This window comes from Phytophthora infestans, genomic scaffold (assembly GCF_000142945.1).
Source record: "Phytophthora infestans T30-4 supercont1.1 genomic scaffold, whole genome shotgun sequence".
NCBI lineage: Eukaryota > Oomycota > Peronosporomycetes > Peronosporales > Peronosporaceae > Phytophthora > Phytophthora infestans.
In genome coordinates, this window is record NW_003303758.1 from 1,155,125 (window position 1) to 1,172,989 (window position 17,865).

Below are 17,865 nucleotides of genomic sequence, written 5' to 3' on the forward strand. Positions count from 1 at the left end.
AGTATAGAATAGCAAGCACTTTCTAAATAACAGCACATTCTACATATTCCCCGTCAACGAACACTTGTTTAGTGCAACATGCCTTGCCTTAAAAGGAAAGCAATTAGTTTGCTTTGCTGCAAGTTTGTCGTCAGTTATTTGGCTCGGGGGCAGTACCAAGATATCGCCTTTTGCTAGAATTCTCTAGAATAGGCTTTCGGTATTACTTCGCTCGGCTGGCAAGTTAACGGGATCGATCAACAGCCAATCGAACAGATGAAAAGGTCTACACAGCAATTTGAGCATCGTCGAAATTATTGGGCACTTTGCGGCGAAAAAGATGCGGCGAGGATGATAATTAGGATAGGCAGGACACCTTACCCTGAGCCTGTGTCAATTTGAGACGTCAAGTCCAACGTCGGGGTAACTGGCGGCGGCTGAGGCAGGCGCATAATTGGCTTTTGCCCCCTGAGAGAGTCCCCATTTTCTACTTTGCAGCGAGAAGCACAGCACCGAACTCGCGTGTGATGCTCACAGTTATGTCGGTGAGCAGCGCTCGTAACAGCAGCGCCAAGCCCAAGAAGGAGCGGAGGCTTCGGAAGCGCCTACGCGCTTGCCTCCCGCACTTCCACGGCACAGAGTCTGAAACAGGAACCGTCGAGGAGTTGCGAGACAGCGAGTCCGCCACAGCCAAGATGCCCGCCCGCACTAGTGTGCCCGCTCCTAGACACAGCACAGATCTCCCCATCATGAACCACTCATGGTCCGACACGGAGGACATGTCTCCCGTGTCCGTCATGCTCGATCGATCCCTGCGGAAACGCCGCCAGGACAGCTCATCTGCGTGCTCGTCCCCAGCTTCAGCCTCGTCATCGTCGTCTTCGTCCTCGACATTCTCAGTATCCCGTAAGGGCGTTACGTATAGCCACGACGGTGCATTGGTCCACTGCCGCTTCTGTGAGATTCTCGAGTCCGGCGACGAACCCTTCCTGTACGAGGACGAGGACGTAGTGGTATTCCGCCCCCTGGCTCCTGTAGTCGTCAGCCACATCCTGGTGGTGCCACGCCGACACATTCGCAACGTGAACAAACTCACACCTGACGACGCCGCACTGCTGCGTCGTATGCGCGAGGTCGCCGCCAACGTACTTCGTGATATGCCACGTCCCACCGTGATGTTAGCCCCTCCAAAGGCAGAGCGGGCTCACGTCACAGCAGACTGTACCGACGAGGACTCCGAGTCGGACTTCAAGTTCGCCTTCCACTCGCCCCCTTTCAACAGCATCGACCACGTCCACATGCACGCTTTCCGCACACGTGACGGCCGCTTCGGCTGCGTCGGCTCTATCAAGTATCGCACAGAGACCTGGTGGTGTCGCTCGTTCGACGAGGTCATGACTCGTCTGGGTCTCCGTGGCCGAAAGCAGTGTGAAAGCGACGCATCGACGGTCGAGTCGGACTCAAGGAAAAAGGAACACCGACAAAGGCATCACGCTGCGAGCCACCCGCCCTGCGGCAGCGAGGTGCACTCCAATGAATCTATGGTCTTGACGTCGGTTGACAGTCTAGGTTAATAAAAAACGAGAAAACTATTTAAGATCACAAAATGCAAGGCATTCTCCTACAGTACAAATGCTCAGATTATCTAAAGTTCTTGTACGCCTTTGGAAGGCAAGACTTTTAGGTAGAGCTTTTTGTTGCTTCTTTTCTCTTTTTGATCGCATTCCATGCTTCCAGTATCTTGCTGTGATCAGCAAGGCTATGGTGCTTCTTGTTCATGGTCGTTCCCAGTGCCTTTACCGCGCCAGCATGAATAGCATTCACGTCCTCAATGCTTCCCGTCTCAGCAGCAGCTTCAAGTAGCGTTGAAAGACTCGCGATTGGCAACACGTAGTTATCAAAACGATCCTTTGCGGCCAGGTGATAGCCCTGTATCACGGCGATCTTTCTACGTGTCCACTGGTCGATGTCGCACACATTCTCGTTTCCACAAAGAGCTGGTATTGTCAGACGTAACACTGCCTTGTTGGGTGATACACCGCGCCCCGTCATGTCTTCCCAGACCATCATAAGGTCTTCTACTGCGTACACACTGACATCCTTGCCCATGGTCTTGGTCATGGTACTAAAGATGTCCTCGTAATCGACTGCCCGAATCGGAATTCCATCCGACTCGAGCTGATCCAGTGCAGCGAAGACCAGGTCCAGTCTTTTCGACGCCAAAAAGATCCGCAATACATCATGCACAGTGCGTGCTGGGTCGAACTTGAGTGCATCTGACTTCTTTAACACTCCCATGAAGTCATCATGTTGTCTTGTGGCAGTTTCAATGCATTTGGTGTCCTTCAAAGCGTCACCTATCCGCTTTGAAACCTGTTTAAACAGCACAAAGGCAGCCTCGTTGTCTTGATTCTGCTTGAAGCGTGTCAGTGCGTCTCGGACACGATAAATCGGAAGACCCTGGAATTGCATCGCCAAAAAGGCATCGTACGCCATGCGACTGTCACGCTGTTTGCCCTTACCGCCGTACACACCGACAATACGCGAGAGTGCATGTTTAAAGTCCCCGCGCACGCACTTGAATCCCCGCAGAAGGGAACGCACTTTGTCAATCTCATGGTTCTGCGAATAAGCCTCGACCGCCATATCCGACAACCAAGGCGGAACGATCCTACCCTCTTCGTCTGGGATTTTGTTTGCCTCTTGATGTTCATCATCTGCCTTTAAATCGTCGCTCACGGGTAAGACGTACGAGTCAACAATTGCCGCAGCCTGAGCGAACTTGCGGGCGTTCAGAAACTCATTGAGCAAGGGAACATCTGCCTCTTTCGTTCGTGGCTGACGTTCAGTATGCGCGTCGCTGGCCTGCGAGAGTGACGGGGTCAACATGAACGATGTCCCGTTCAGAAGCTCCTGGTTACGAGCAATCAAAGCATGCACGCGATGGTTGAATGACACGTCGTTGTCCTGCATCTCTTGGAGAATGAGTACTAACTCATTCGCAGGACCACCTCCAATTTCCAGTTCTTCAACAATCTCAAGCAACGTCGGATACTGTGCTGGCAACATTTTTACTCCGAAGCGACGGCGGTTTGCCAACAGGGCGAGTGCATGTTTAGGCCGCGCGTTCCCACGACACACGGCCAATAGTTTCATGAGTGTTTTTGAGGTCAAGCGTGATTGCGATCTTCGGAAGAAATCCAATGCCAGATCGGGTTCTCCAGCGAGACCCAGACTAGTGATAACGCGGTTCACGTCGGCCTCATGCCACTTTCTTCCGTCTTGCGTGTCCAGTTTCTTTGCTGCCTCCACTACAGTCTTTAAATCGCCCTTCGTCGCTTGAGCAACCATTACTCGAGTCACGATTTCAATGGAAGGCTTGACACCATTGGCTTCCATATCGCGCATCAGCGTCTTCACACCTTTATAGTCTTGAAGCTCAATAGCAGCCGTAATACCAAAGCGGTAGACGATCTCGGGTGGTATCTGGCCCTGTTCGGGGTCGTATCGGGTCATGGCACACTTAAAACTTTCCCGCATCCCCAGAAACTCCTTCGAAGCCATGAGGTTATCGAACATTTGCACATATACCGTGAAGCTGATGCGGTGCAAGTAGTGGATCTCTAAGTAGCTAAAGATGTCTCGCTGTAGCTTCGGCAGTGTGCAACGTCTCGAAGCCTCGTAGAAATCCTCGACGATCTCAAAAGCTATCTCTGCGCTTCCTTCTGCGCGCCTCCCCTTGCTTAGCTTCTTCCATGTCATGGAAAGCGTCTGCCTTACCTTGGACATCTCCACAGGTCCGTAGTATTCCTGTAGCTCAACCCATGGCCGTCGTACCAGCTCATGCAGTGCCACCTCGCGCACTTTGACGTCATTACTGCGCGCTTCATAACGATCGTTGGAGGAGGAAGCAAGCCCTCGACTTACGGGTACAAGGTGCTGAGTACATGACGCAGATATTGCCAGTCGCGCGTGCAGTCTGGAGCTATTCACACGAGGCGCCGTCGTCAAGCGGAGAGCCACCACAGTTGACCTCCTCGCCAATTGCCGCAACATCGAGGATACTCAATGAAAATTAGCCAATCAACAGACGAGAATCTAATGATAAGACTGTGATATTAGGCCGTAAAAACTTCAAGTAATACTAATAAGTAAGCTGCTATAATACAGTAATTCCGGGCCATTACGACGCTACAAATGATGATTGGTCAGCAATAGGGTACCACAGAGATTTAATGACCGTTTACCTTACAAGTGCTGCACAGGCTCTGTTGTTTCTGATACATGTATTACCTTCTAGCTACCTGTCTATTCACTGGTCACTAGCCCCACAGCTCTCTTTGTCGTCTTCGCATCGCTCGACTTGATGTCATCCACGAGCGACGAGTCCAAAGACTGGCTTTTCCGGTCTATTGATGTCGATCTACTCTTGGTCGGCGGACTGCTTCTCTTTGCGTTCGCGGTGCTTCCTCGTCGAGCCATTCTGACTCATAGTGATCTCGTCCATGGCCTCTTGTCCGAACAGTGTGGTCATTCGGTCACGCAATAACAGCGCCTGCTTCCAGAGACCCTGCTTCTCGCACGTCTTCAACGCCACGTTGTACATCGTCTTCACCTTCCGGAGTGCGTGGACGTCGCCGCGTTGACGTCGGAAGAAAGCTGCTTCCAGGTTGCCCTTGCCATCCTCAGCAGGGGCCACCTCCTTCAAGTTGCCTTTTTCAAAGAGACGAATGATGTCCAGAGCCTTTAGTGAGAGGTCCTTTTCTCGAGCCACGTGCACCAACTCGTAGGCAGCTGGCAGTCCGATAACAAAGTCACGGTCTTCAAGCAGCGCTATCATGTTGTCGATGGTTTCAGGCTTCTGAGCTTCAATAGCTCCACGCAGCACCGATACCACCGCTCGGAACGTGTAGCCACCGCACTCCTCGAGCATCTTCTTCGTAATCTGCTCGGCTTCTTCGATGTTGCCATCCTTGGCCAGCTTCGAGACCAAGATAGTCACCCAGCCACGTGGGACGCCCAATGTCTCCTTGTCACTCAAAGATGCCACAGCTTCCTCGTACAGCTCTCTAACCTCCGCCATGTCGCCCTCTTCCGCCATAAAGTTCAGCAGGGTTTCATAGCACAAATGTGGCAAGATGTAGCTGTCATTAGGATCGCTCTGGGCTTCAGCAAAAGCCTCGAGCAATTCCAGTCGCTGCTGTTTGTTGGCTCCGACGTAAGCAGGACACAGATAACCCACGATAGCTCTGATCACCTTCATGTTTCGACTCCTGAGGTCTTGAAGCACCATCTGAACATCGTTGATGTCGTATTTCACATCTCGGTTCTCGGAGTTCTTCGAGTTTCGCAGGTGTTTGCGCATCGAGCTGAGAATTGTGACGTAGTTGCCTTGGTTTGCGTCCAAGCCACGACTCTCCATCATTTTCAAAGTATCCAAAGCTTCCTCCACTCGGCCATTCTCCACCAGTATTTGCAGAACCATGTTACCCACCTTGCCAATGTTGAAATTCACGTAATACGGCCTGGATTGTTGCTCCTCCGTCCCGTCGACATCATTCGTCACAGTCATGGGCGCATTTCTGCCATCTTTTCCCCAATATGAAGCTAGTACCTGTTGGAACAGCTCCACAGCAGCATCTGGGTCATGAAAGCGACGGAAAAGTCGCAGTGTGTCGTCCACGCGGTAAACCTGAACACCTTGGAACAGCATTGCCTTGCTCGCAGCATACCCAAGTTCGTCTCCCGTCTTGTTTCGTAGCTTCAGGTAATGCGTGACCACTTCAGCCAGAGCATAGGCGTATTTACCACGAACCACGGAGAAACCCTTGACCAAAGCAGCCACCTTGTCGTCCTCGTTCGTCTGGATGTACACGCGCACAGCGTCTCTAGCCACTGAAGGACTCACAAGCAAAGCGTCTTGAGGAATTTCGCCTTCAAAATCTTCCGGCACTTGCGACTGTTCCACAGGTTTCGCAATGGAATCGACCAAGTCCGCTGCATCTTTTGTGTTGCCTTGAGCAAGCATCTCACGGATTCGAGGACTTAACGTGAAGCCTGCGGTCTTACTCTTGTTGGAATCAGCCACGAAGCTCGTATCCTTGAGGAACTCAGCGTTACGCTCGATGATATTGTTCGTTCGGGTGTCAAAACGCACGTTGTTCTCGACCATCTCCTCCAAAATATCCTTAATCTCACTGTTGCGGTCGAGGAATTCCAGCGTCATCATGATGCGGTTGTAGCCACGAGCATCCAGAAACAGATCGAACTTTTTGCGGTTCGCTAGGATATCTGAAGCCTGTTGCTTGCAGTTGTTGCTTTTGCAAACACTTAGAAGAGCGATCAACGTGCCGCCGCTTAGCTTCATGCTCGAGTTGCTGTAGAACTCGAAGGACTTGGCAGGCTGCTCGATGATGCCCATACTGAGGATCACACGGTCAATGCAAGACTCGTGCCAGAAGCCGATCTGCGGGTCCACCGAGTTGTACAGTTCCTGCACCTTATCAGTGTCTCCCTTCCGGGCAAATGCCATCATGAGTCTCGACGTGATCTCGTTGGTCGTTTCGTGGCCATCCTCAGTCATTTCCTGCCAGATCTCGACAGCTTTGTCCATGTCGTTGTTTTGCAAAAACCCGACAATGCCGAAGCGGTAAATGATCTCAGGCACCGCCCGGAAGCGTGGTTTGGCAGTCTCGTAGATCTCAATAAGGCGCTTGGAGTTGTTCTTGCGTGCCAAGATGCGGAATATCTCGCCATACACTGAAAAGTTGATGTGTGCCGGATAATTGGCATCGAGGAACTCGAAGGCGTCCACCATGACGGAGATGGCGCGTGTCTTCTGCGCCACCATGAACAAATCGATGATCTCATCACTGGTTACGTCTTCGCGGGCCATGGCGTCGGACAGTTCGCCCTTGAGTGCCTTGACTACCGTGCCAATTTGCGCATCTCCGAGCTCATTGCGGAGGTCGCGCGTCGAGCGAGTGAGTAGCACCTCGCGGTCCACGCCAGCGATATTGGTGAAGTAGGAGTTCACACCACCAAGTTGCTGTAGCGCCAGAGGTGCACGGGCGACGGACACCCGAGTCGCTTCGATGCGCAGTTGACGGAGCGCCGCAACACGACACGCACGCCACATACTTTGATTGATACCGACGGAGTCGGATGCGCTTTTGATGTGCTCCCTTCGTATCCAGTGAATGATCCGAATGTTCACTTGAACTGAGTATGATTTCTGGTGGTGTGCGCCACATACCGATATTGTCTCCGAAACGACGCGAACGAAGAGCTATTATATTGCGTCGAGGCAACGGAGAAGATGCAGGTGCTGACACCGCAGCAACTATCGGCACTCAATGAGGCGAAGGTTGAGCACGAGTGTCTTCACATTGTTAGGGCTGCCTTGGATCTCACATTGTATCTCTTGGACAGGTCATGATCCGCATGGACAACGAGCAGTATCTACGCGACCACCCGGACGTTGCCAAGCTCATGCGCGCTCTGGTACGCGGTATTTTGAGTAATCGGCCTGCCAATCCAAGCACATACGCACACCAGTTCTTCTCGAGGGACAGCACAGCTATCCGTCAAGACCTAGACGCCAAGGAATAATGATCACAAAGGAAAGTAAAAAAGTTCGTATACACGTTACACCGCCGCACTCACGCTATCGCCTCCTTACGCGCCATCAAAACTCAAAGAAGGCAAACGTATCCATCCTGCCCCGCCAGTTGTCGTCGTCCGCGAAGGTTGTTGCTCCGCGCTCTTGATTCAGGGCGTGACATGTCCTTGTATTGTGTTCTCGCTCTGTTATCTAGGCCCATCGGCTCGCCCTCAGCAGCGTAGCCTCTCTTCTCTCTCACGTTCTTCCTCTACCAGGAACGAGGGGGTTGTGACCGTCACCGAGCATTTACGCACTCGAGTCGGATACGCTGGTGATCTCGTCGGTGTGATGCGCGCCACCACGCAGCTTTTGCTCGGCTGCATCACGCACAGGCTGGAAGAACGCGTGCTGCATCGCCTCTTTTGCGGTTAGTCGCTCCTGGTGGTCGTAACGCAGCAGACCATCAAGGAAGTCAATAGCCTCAGGGGACACCAAGTGCTTGTTGTCTTGTGTGATAAACTTCTCCCACGGCTTCTTCGTGTGCGTGCCCAGGATCCCATCGTACTGTGGGTCCAGCTCCAAGTCGTATGTCGTCAGGTAGTCAAACAGCTCGTCCGTGCCCTTCACCTTTGCGATCTTCACCAACTGGTCGCAGTTGTCGTGTCCGTGGAAAAATGGCTCCTTGCGGAAGATCATGGCCGCAAACATGCAGCCCAGACTCCACATATCGAGCGAGTAGTCGTACTCCTGCATGTCCACTAGAAGTTCTGGTCCCTTGAAGTAACGACTAGCCACACGAACATTGTACTCGCGACCTGGGTGGTAGAACTCGGCGAGACCCCAATCGATGAGACGCAGCTGGCGTTTCTCGTGGTCAATCATGACGTTGTGAGGTTTAACGTCACGATGCATGATGCCGTTGGAGTGGCAGTAGTCCAAAGCCTTCAGCAGCTCGAACAAGTAGTAGCGGATGTCGAAGTCGCTGAGAGTGGGGTAGAGCGTCTTAAAGTCCGTGTTGTTCACGTATTCCGTCACGAGACTGGGGGTCTTGGACTGGGGGTCACGAACCACATCCAGCAACTGGACGATGTTCACGCCACCCGACAAATTCTGTAGGATCTTGATTTCACTATTGGGATCAAGAGAAAAATAAAAAAAATATTGGTGAGTTTTTGACGATCCAGACATTAACAGCCATCTCATACAACAGACTCACCGCTTAATTTTTTTCTTCTTGACAGGCTTGAGAATTTTGATGACACAGCGCGAATTGTTGGCCACGTTGTAGCCCTCGAACACCTCGCTGTACTTGCCACGGCCAATCTTGCGGATCACCTCGTAGTTGTCTTGGTCCCTGCACAGGCATACGACGAGGACTGTGAGCCTTCAAATGAGCAGATAGAAAAGAGATTACACCGTAATGGCTACAACCGCCCTCGCTTCGCGCCTCTAAAGCGGAAGATTTCGGAGGGGGAGGCATGGAGCAATGGTTTAAAAAGGACTGGTATGGAGAGAAGCAACGTACCCCCAGGCCACATTGAGCGTCTCGTAATCCCAGTACTCGCGCGGGCGCGTCTCATTCACGTCACAGTACACGCGGGCGCGACTCATGACCAGCTCCTCCTGGTCGCGGCCGCCTTTTGGCCTTCTAACTCAGCTGACTTGAGCTTTCTTTTTTGGAAGGCTCTCGGCGAGCTTAAATGCCTTACAAATATTAAGTAAAAAAAGATGACTCGAATTCTTGTACCCTTATTTGGAAACTGGAATGGTCCTTAACCGGAAACTCGAAATAATACTTGTACCGTTGATGACAGAAAAAACACCAGTTTTTTTTTTACAATTTCCATTATCGGAGAGAATTTCACCGCACAAGGTGAGGTACAGGGAACTATACTAGAAGCACCTAGAGAAGCAGGGTATTGATCCCATGCCTCTCGCATGAGAAGAGAGCTCTTTATTGTTTTGTCACAACGAAGTGATACATGTAGCTGAAATTTTGGATTGGAACTCCATCTTAACAAAATGCTGATCAGCAACGAGCGCACGAATACAATGAATATTATCCCATTTTGCTACCAAAACTAGCGAAAGCTGCATGTTTTGCGAAAGTAGGCGGCAAATTCTTCATAAAATAAGCAAGACTTGTTGGTTTTATAAAACACGTCATGTGGTATTTCTCTGGCTCGAAGGAACTGGCCCTTTGAATTATGGCCAATGGCGTTACGAATAAGTTTCACCTTTGCTCAAAGTGGTTCGACATATTTATCGCTTTTGAGAAGGCCGCAAAGAGAGTTGAGTGGACACCATTTTCAGCTAGTACATGTTATGGCTGACTTCAGCGACAGCGAGGATGCCACGCTGGTACCACTATACCGTGAGTATGTTCACGCTGGACAACAGATTGATTGGACTGCTGTTTTAAGACAGATGAAGATCAAGGGCAAGTCTGCGGGAGCGTCTCAAGACCTTGACGAAAACGCATGGTAAGAGACTCGATAGGTACCCTCAGTACTTCACTCGGCGGTCAGATGTTCGTCTATATCGATCAAGGACGACCTCGTCATCATCAAGTACTGTTACCGCTAATCAAAGCGAAGGATACGATTTGACTCTGCCCAGAATCGACCCATCTCGTAGTCAAACCATAACGTTGGCAGATATACAAAAGGTGACGTCGCAAATTTTCGGCTTTGTCTCGAGTCAAGATGTACGTCAATGCGTTGGTAAGGCGTATTTAAATGCGGGCGAGATCACGACACAGGGGGTCTCACAATTATTGGACAATCTGGCGGTGTCGGCAGCCGATTCGTTAGCTGACATAGGGTGTGGCGTTGGAAATGTGCTTGTTTAAGCTGCATTGCAGACACAATTAAGTGCATGCATTGGTATAGACGTGCGTCGGGACCTAATTGAAGTCGCTAACACTGCAGTAAAGTTATACAAGGACGATTACCCTGACTTGGCTAAAGTCTCGAGTTTGGAAGCCGATATACGATTGCTAGAGCGATGCGTTCTGACCAAGCTACAGCACTGTACTGTATTCCTATCAAACAACGTATTGCTCGAAGAAACAACTAATCTTGCCATCGAACAGTTCTTGTGCTCCTCGACGTATACTAATCTACCTATTTTGGCAAGGCCTGTGTGCCCAAGACGCGGTCAGTCGTGCAAGCATTTATTCTGCGAATTGTGGACGCTACAGGCTGTGATACAGCTTCCAGTATCATGGTCAAATAATTCATATGCATCCCATCTTTACGCGCGCGCGCTTGTAGTGTATAGCAAAGTGACTAGAAGTAAAAACATGTATTGTTTGCACTGTTCGGTGCTACATTAACCTCCGAAACATTAGAAACAAATGATCCTGAGCTAGACGGAGTAGCTTGAGCGGGTATAGAGGCGACAGAAAGCTTGTATAATTTTGAAGACCGTCGTACGTTTCCTTTAGCTGTAAACTGTTTTTTGGGCAGGTAGTACTGGTGGAATTTATTCCAGCATGTCATTGTGCTGTTTTGGTACGTAAACACAAGTACAGCGTCCGCGGGATAGCACTGGCTGCATAGCGATACAAAATGACTCTGGCAGAATACTGTCTTCGTCGTAGGGGGTCGCCTTTCAAACCGACATACCACGCACTCTCGCTTGGATCGCGATGCTCGAAATGCTATCAATGAGTGCTGAGGTGTGACGGGGTCACACAGCACCTTGCGCTAGAGGAAGTTATCTTCCGAGAGTATACAAACTCTCAGTGAACGGAAGTTCACAGGTCCCCTCTTTAATTAAAGAGAGCGAAGTGACCTAAATAAGGTAGATTGTAAACTGAGTATATTTATAGATAGGTTAAGTTTGGGTTTAATACAAACTGTTAATTACCTATAGAAATGCAATGTCATTTAACCAATGCTTGGCTTTGAACGACCTTGGTACCTTGTACCAAATATCTTGGAGTATGACGTGTCATACTCCTGAAGTGTGAAGTGTCACACTTCATGTAGCCAGGGTACACTTAGGGCTACGTACCCCGTTACATCCTCCCCCACTTAGGTTCGGCTTACCGACCAATCAGAATGAAGAGGTGTTCGTCACAAACTCTCATTCTCAAAGTCGAAAACCATCGACTTGGCCGCGCGAGCGCGGCGGAGGCTCACTTCACAGTTAGAGCCTCGAGCAGTAACCTGTGCGCTCTTCGTCTAGGTCTCCACTTCGACCGTTAACATGCCTCGTGGCACTGCTAAGAGCGGTGCTAAGACACGCTCCAAGGCTGCAGCCGGTAAGGCGCAGGCCAAGAGCACAAAGCCTCACGGCAAAGGCTCTGCACTTAAGGAGGCTACTCAGGTGGCCTCCGAGGCGATCGGTTCCTCGGGTGACGCGGCTGTGGACAAGCGCGCAAGCAAGCGCCGCAGCCCGTCGCGTAGTGCTCAGTCATATACGAAGGCTTTTATGCCGATTTGAGGCGTTCCGAAGTCGAATCCACTCGCCAAACAAATTGTCATGCTGACCGGATCATCGACTGATGCGACTGTGGAACACTCTCTCGGTAGGCGCCATCCCTTGACTAGTGGTCTCTAACGGACTAATTATTGATGTCAGTTGACTAAGCGGCAGCGCCGCGCCGTTAAACACATCTGGAGCATCGAGAGCTGCTAGCTGTGGGGATTGACTATACCGCCGATTCAAGTACTCGGGTGCCGGGGCAAAATGCGTGGCGTAGACTCATAGGCCATAGATGAGCATCGTGGGGGCCACAGGGAGCAGCGAAAGGGTCAAAAGGCAAAGATAGAGCAAGCATAATGAATATAAGAGTGCGCGTGCCCGGATTCGAACCAGGAATTTCACCGCCACAAGGGCAGGTACTGACCACTATACTACACACGCCTGGAGAAGCAGGGTATCGATCCCTGTACCTCTCGCATGCTAAGCGAGCGCTCTACCATTTGAGCTACATCCCCGGATACTCGATACACATCCCCGCCAACGATAAAATTCACATTGCGGACGCAGCATCACCTCACCCACACTCTCACATACACCCTGCGCTTCCCACGCCGCTCACGCCTCTCTTCCGTATGATCCGAGCATCCGAAATAGTAGAAATTGTATGCGAGACCATACAGCCCTCCAAAATCACTTCACATAATTGCAACCTTTACCGCTGCGTGCACGGCTTAACGAGACTTGTAGAAGCTGCCCGCGTAGTGCTCAGTCATACACGAAGCCTTTTATGTCGATTTGGGGCGTTCCGAAGTCGAATCCACTCGCCAAACAAATGGTCATGCTGACTGGATCATCGACTGATGCGACTGTGGAACACTCTCTCGGTAGGCGCCATCCCTTGACTAGTGGTCTCTAACGGACTAATTATTGATGTCAGTTGACTAAGCGGCAGCGCCGCGCCGTTAAACACAGCTGGAGTATCGAGATCTGCTAGCTGTGGGGATTGACTATACCGCCGATTCAAGTACTCGGGTAGCGGCGCAAAATGCGTGGCGTAGACTCATAGGCCATACGTGAGCATCGTGGGGGCCACAGGGAGCAGCGAAAGGGTCAAAAGGCAAAGATAGAAGAAGCATAATAAAAATAAGAGTGCGCGTGCCCGGATTCGAACCAGGGATTTCACCGCCACAAGGTGAGGTACTGACCACTATACTACACACGCCTGGAGAAGCAGGGTATCGATCCCTGTACCTCTCGCATGCTAAGCGAGCGCTCTACCATTTGAGCTACATCCCCGGATACTCGATACACATCCCCGCCAACGATAAAATTCACATTGCGGACGCAGCATCACCTCACCCACACTCTGACATGCACCCTGCGCTTCCCACGCCGCTCACGCCTCTCTTCCGTATGATCCGAGCATCAGAAGTTGTAGAAATTGTATGCGAGACCATACAGCCCTCCAAAATCACTTCACATAATTGCAACCTTTACCGCTGCGTGCAAGGCTTCACGAGACATGTAGAAGTTGCCCGCGTAGTGCTCAGTCATACACGAAGCCTTTTATGTCGATTTGGGGCGTTCCGAAGTCGAATCCACTCGCCAAACAAATGGTCATGCTGACTGGATCATCGACTGATGCGACTGTGGAACACTCTCTCGGTAGGCGCCATCCCTTGACTAGTGGTCTCTAACGGACTAATTATTGATGTCGGTTGACTAAGCGGCAGCGCCGCAACGTTAAACACATCTGGAGCATCGAGAGCTGCTAGCTGTGGGGATTGACTATACCGCCGATTCAAGTACTCGGGTAGCGGCGCAAAATGCGTGGCGTAGACTCATAGGCCATACGTGAGCATCGTGGGGGCCACAGGGAGCAGCGAAAGGGACAAAAGGCAAAGGTAGAAGAAGCATAATGAATATAAGAGTGCGCGTGCCCGGATTCGAACCAGGGATTTCACCGCCACAAGGTGAGGTACTGACCACTATACTACACACGCCTGGAGAAGCAGGGTATCGATCCCTGTACCTCTCGCATGCTAAGCGAGCGCTCTACCATTTGAGCTACATCCCCGGATACTCGATACACATCCCCTCCAACGATAAAATTCACATTGCGGACGCACCACCACCTCACACACACTCTCACATGCACCCTGCGCTTCCCACGCCGCTCACGCCTCTCTTCCGTATGATCCGAGCATCCGAAATAGTAGAAATTGTATGCGAGACCATACAGCCCTCCAAAATCACTTCACATAATTGCAACCTTTACCGCTGCGTGCAAGGCTTCACGAGACATGTAGAAGTTGCCCGCGTAGTGCTCAGTCATACACGAAGCCTTTTATGCCGATTTGGGGCGTTCCGAAGTCGAATCCACTCGCCAAACAAATGGTCATGCTGACTGGATCATCGACTGATGCGACTGTGGAACACTCTCTCGGTAGGCGCCATCCCTTGACTAGTGGTCTCTAACGGACTAATTATTGATGTCAGTTGACTAAGCGGCAGCGCCGCGCCGTTAAACACAGCTGGAGCATCGAGAGCTGCTAGCTGTGGGGATTGACTATACCGCCGATTCAAGTACTCGGGTAGCGGCGCAAAATGCGTGGCGTAGACTCATAGGCCATACGTGAGCATCGTGGGGCCCACAGGGAGCAGCGAAAGGGACAAAAGGCAAAGGTAGAAGAAGCATAATAAAAATAAGAGTGCGCGTGCCCGGATTCGAACCAGGGATTTCACCGCCACAAGGTGAGGTACTGACCACTATACTACACACGCCTGGAGAAGCAGGGTATCGATCCCTGTACCTCTCGCATGCTAAGCGAGCGCTCTACCATTTGAGCTACATCCCCGGATACTCGATACACATCCCCGCCAGCGATAAAATTCACATTGCGGACGCACCACCACCTCACACACTCTGACATGCACCCTGCGCTTCCCACGCCGCTCACGCCTCTCTTCCGTATGATCCGAGCATCAGAAGTTGTAGAAATTGTATGCGAGACCATACAGCCCTCCAAAATCACTTCACATAATTGCAACCTTTACCGCTGCGTGCAAGGCTTCACGAGACATGTAGAAGTTGCCCGCGTAGTGCTCAGTCATACACGAAGCCTTTTATGTCGATTTGGGGCGTTCCGAAGTCGAATCCACTCGCCAAACAAATGGTCATGCTGACTGGATCATCGACTGATGCGACTGTGGAACACTCTCTCGGTAGGCGCCATCCCTTGACTAGTGGTCTCTAACGGACTAATTATTGATGTCAGTTGACTAAGCGGCAGCGCCGCGCCGTTAAACACAGCTGGAGCATCGAGAGCTGCTAGCTGTGGGGATTGACTATACCGCCGATTCAAGTACTCGGGTAGCGGCGCAAAATGCGTGGCGTAGACTCATAGGCCATACGTGAGCATCGTGGGGGCCACAGGGAGCAGCGAAAGGGACAAAAGGCAAAGGTAGAAGAAGCATAATAAAAATAAGAGTGCGCGTGCCCGGATTCGAACCAGGGATTTCACCGCCACAAGGTGAGGTACTGACCACTATACTACACACGCCTGGAGAAGCAGGGTATCGATCCCTGTACCTCTCGCATGCTAAGCGAGCGCTCTACCATTTGAGCTACATCCCCGGATACTCGATACACATCCCCGCCAACGATAAAATTCACATTGCGGACGCACCACCACCTCACACACACTCTCACATGCACCCTGCGCTTCCCATGCCGCTGACGCCTCTCTTCCGTATGATCCGAGCATCCGAAAAAGTAGAAATTGTATGCGAGACCATACAGCCCTCCAAATCACTTCACATAATTGCAACCTTTACCGCTGCGTGCACGGCTTAACGAGACTTGTAGAAGCTGCCCGCGTAGTGCTCAGTCATACACGAAGCCTTTTATGCCGATTTGAGGCGTTCCGAAGTCGAATCCACTCGCCAAACAAATTGTCATGCTGACCGGATCATCGACTGATGCGACCGTGAAACACTTTCTCGGTAGGCGCCATCCCTTGACTAGTGGTCTCTAACGGACTAATTATTGATGTCAGTTGACTAAGCGGCAGCGCCGCAACGTTAAACACATCTGGAGCATCGAGAGCTGCTAGCTGTGGGGATTGACTATACCGCCGATTCAAGTACTCGGGTAGCGGCGCAAAATGCGTGGCGTAGACTCATAGGCCATACGTGAGCATCGTGGGGGCCACAGGGAGCAGCGAAAGGGACAAAAGGCAAAGGTAGAAGAAGCATAATGAATATAAGAGTGCGCGTGCCCGGATTCGAACCAGGGATTTCACCGCCACAAGGTGAGGTACTGACTACTATACTACACACGCCTGGAGAAGCAGGGTATCGATCCCTGTACCTCTCGCATGCTGAGCGAGCGCTCTACCATTTGAGCTACATCCTCGGATACTCGATACACATCCCCGCCAACGATAAAATTCACATTGCGGACGCACCACCACCTCACACACACTCTCACATACACCCTGCGCTTCCCACGCCGCTCACGCCTCTCTTCCGTATGATCCGAGCATCCGAAATAGTAGAAATTGTATGCGAGACCATACAGCCCTCCAAAATCACTTCACATAATTGCAACCTTTACCGCTGCGTGCACGGCTTAACGAGACTTGTAGAAGCTGCCCGCGTAGTGCTCAGTCATACACGAAGCCTTTTATGTCGATTTGAGGCGTTCCGAAGTCGAATCCACTCGCCAAACAAATTGTCATGCTGACCGGATCATCGACTGATGCGACCGTGAAACACTCTCTCGGTAGGCGCCATCCCTTGACTAGTGGTCTCTAACGGACTAATTATTGATGTCAGTTGACTAAGCGGCAGCGCCGCAACGTTAAACACATCTGGAGCATCGAGAGCTGCTAGCTGTGGGGATTGACTATACCGCCGATTCAAGTACTCGGGTAGCGGCGCAAAATGCGTGGCGTAGACTCATAGGCCATACGTGAGCATCGTGGGGGCCACAGGGAGCAGCGAAAGGGACAAAAGGCAAAGGTAGAAGAAGCATAATAAAAATAAGAGTGCGCGTGCCCGGATTCGAACCAGGGATTTCACCGCCACAAGGTGAGGTACTGACCACTATACTACACACGCCTGGAGAAGCAGGGTATCGATCCCTGTACCTCTCGCATGCTAAGCGAGCGCTCTACCATTTGAGCTACATCCCCGGATACTCGATACACATCCCCGCCAACGATTAAATTCACATTGCGGACGCAGCATCACCTCACCCACACTCTGACATGCACCCTGCGCTTCCCACGCCGCTCACGCCTCTCTTCCGTATGATCCGAGCATCAGAAGTTGTAGAAATTTAATGCGAGACCATACAGCCCTCCAAAATCACTTCACATAATTGCAACCTTTACCGCTGCGTGCAAGGCTTCACGAGACATGTAGAAGTTGCCCGCGTAGTGCTCAGTCATACACGAAGCCTTTTATGCCGATTTGGGGCGTTCCGAAGTCGAATCGACTCGCCAAACAAATTGTCATGCTGACCGGATCATCGACTGATGCGACCGTGAAACACTCTCTCGGTAGGCGCCATCCCTTGACTAGTGGTCTCTAACGGACTAATTATTGATGTCAGTTGACTAAGCGGCAGCGCCGCAACGTTAAACACATCTGGAGCATCGAGAGCTGCTAGCTGTGGGGATTGACTATACCGCCGATTCAAGTACTCGGGTAGCGGCGCAAAATGCGTGGCGTAGACTCATAGGCCATACGTGAGCATCGTGGGGGCCACAGGGAGCAGCGAAAGGGACAAAAGGCAAAGGTAGAAGAAGCATAATGAATATAAGAGTGCGCGTGCCCGGATT

The 17,865-nt window shown here is 51.3% G+C and overlaps 4 protein-coding genes across 4 annotated transcripts; 1 reads left to right on the forward strand and 3 right to left on the reverse strand.

The window, feature by feature from the left end:
- Nucleotides 1–506: 506 nt before the first annotated feature.
- PITG_00191 (uncharacterized protein) lies at nucleotides 507–1,553 on the forward strand (the record flags this gene model as incomplete). Its single annotated transcript, XM_002908770.1, has 1 exon — nucleotides 507–1,553. One exon carries the CDS (start codon nucleotides 507–509, stop codon nucleotides 1,551–1,553), a length of 1,047 nt encoding a protein of 348 aa, XP_002908816.1.
- A 106-nt stretch (nucleotides 1,554–1,659) lies between these two features.
- PITG_00192 (uncharacterized protein) lies at nucleotides 1,660–3,928 on the reverse strand (the record flags this gene model as incomplete). Its single annotated transcript, XM_002908771.1, has 3 exons — nucleotides 1,660–3,690; nucleotides 3,760–3,842; nucleotides 3,907–3,928. The coding sequence occupies 3 exons, from the start codon at nucleotides 3,926–3,928 to the stop codon at nucleotides 1,660–1,662; spliced, it is 2,136 nt and encodes a 711-aa protein (XP_002908817.1).
- A 474-nt stretch (nucleotides 3,929–4,402) lies between these two features.
- PITG_00193 (uncharacterized protein) lies at nucleotides 4,403–7,143 on the reverse strand (the record flags this gene model as incomplete). The annotated part of the gene is made up of 1 exon (XM_002908772.1): nucleotides 4,403–7,143. One exon carries the CDS (start codon nucleotides 7,115–7,117, stop codon nucleotides 4,403–4,405), a length of 2,715 nt encoding a protein of 904 aa, XP_002908818.1.
- A 745-nt stretch (nucleotides 7,144–7,888) lies between these two features.
- Nucleotides 7,889–9,193, reverse strand: PITG_00194 (casein kinase II subunit, putative; the record flags this gene model as incomplete). Its single annotated transcript, XM_002908773.1, has 3 exons — nucleotides 7,889–8,711; nucleotides 8,799–8,936; nucleotides 9,108–9,193. 3 exons carry the CDS (start codon nucleotides 9,191–9,193, stop codon nucleotides 7,889–7,891), a joined length of 1,047 nt encoding a protein of 348 aa, XP_002908819.1.
- Nucleotides 9,194–17,865: the final 8,672 nt, after the last annotated feature.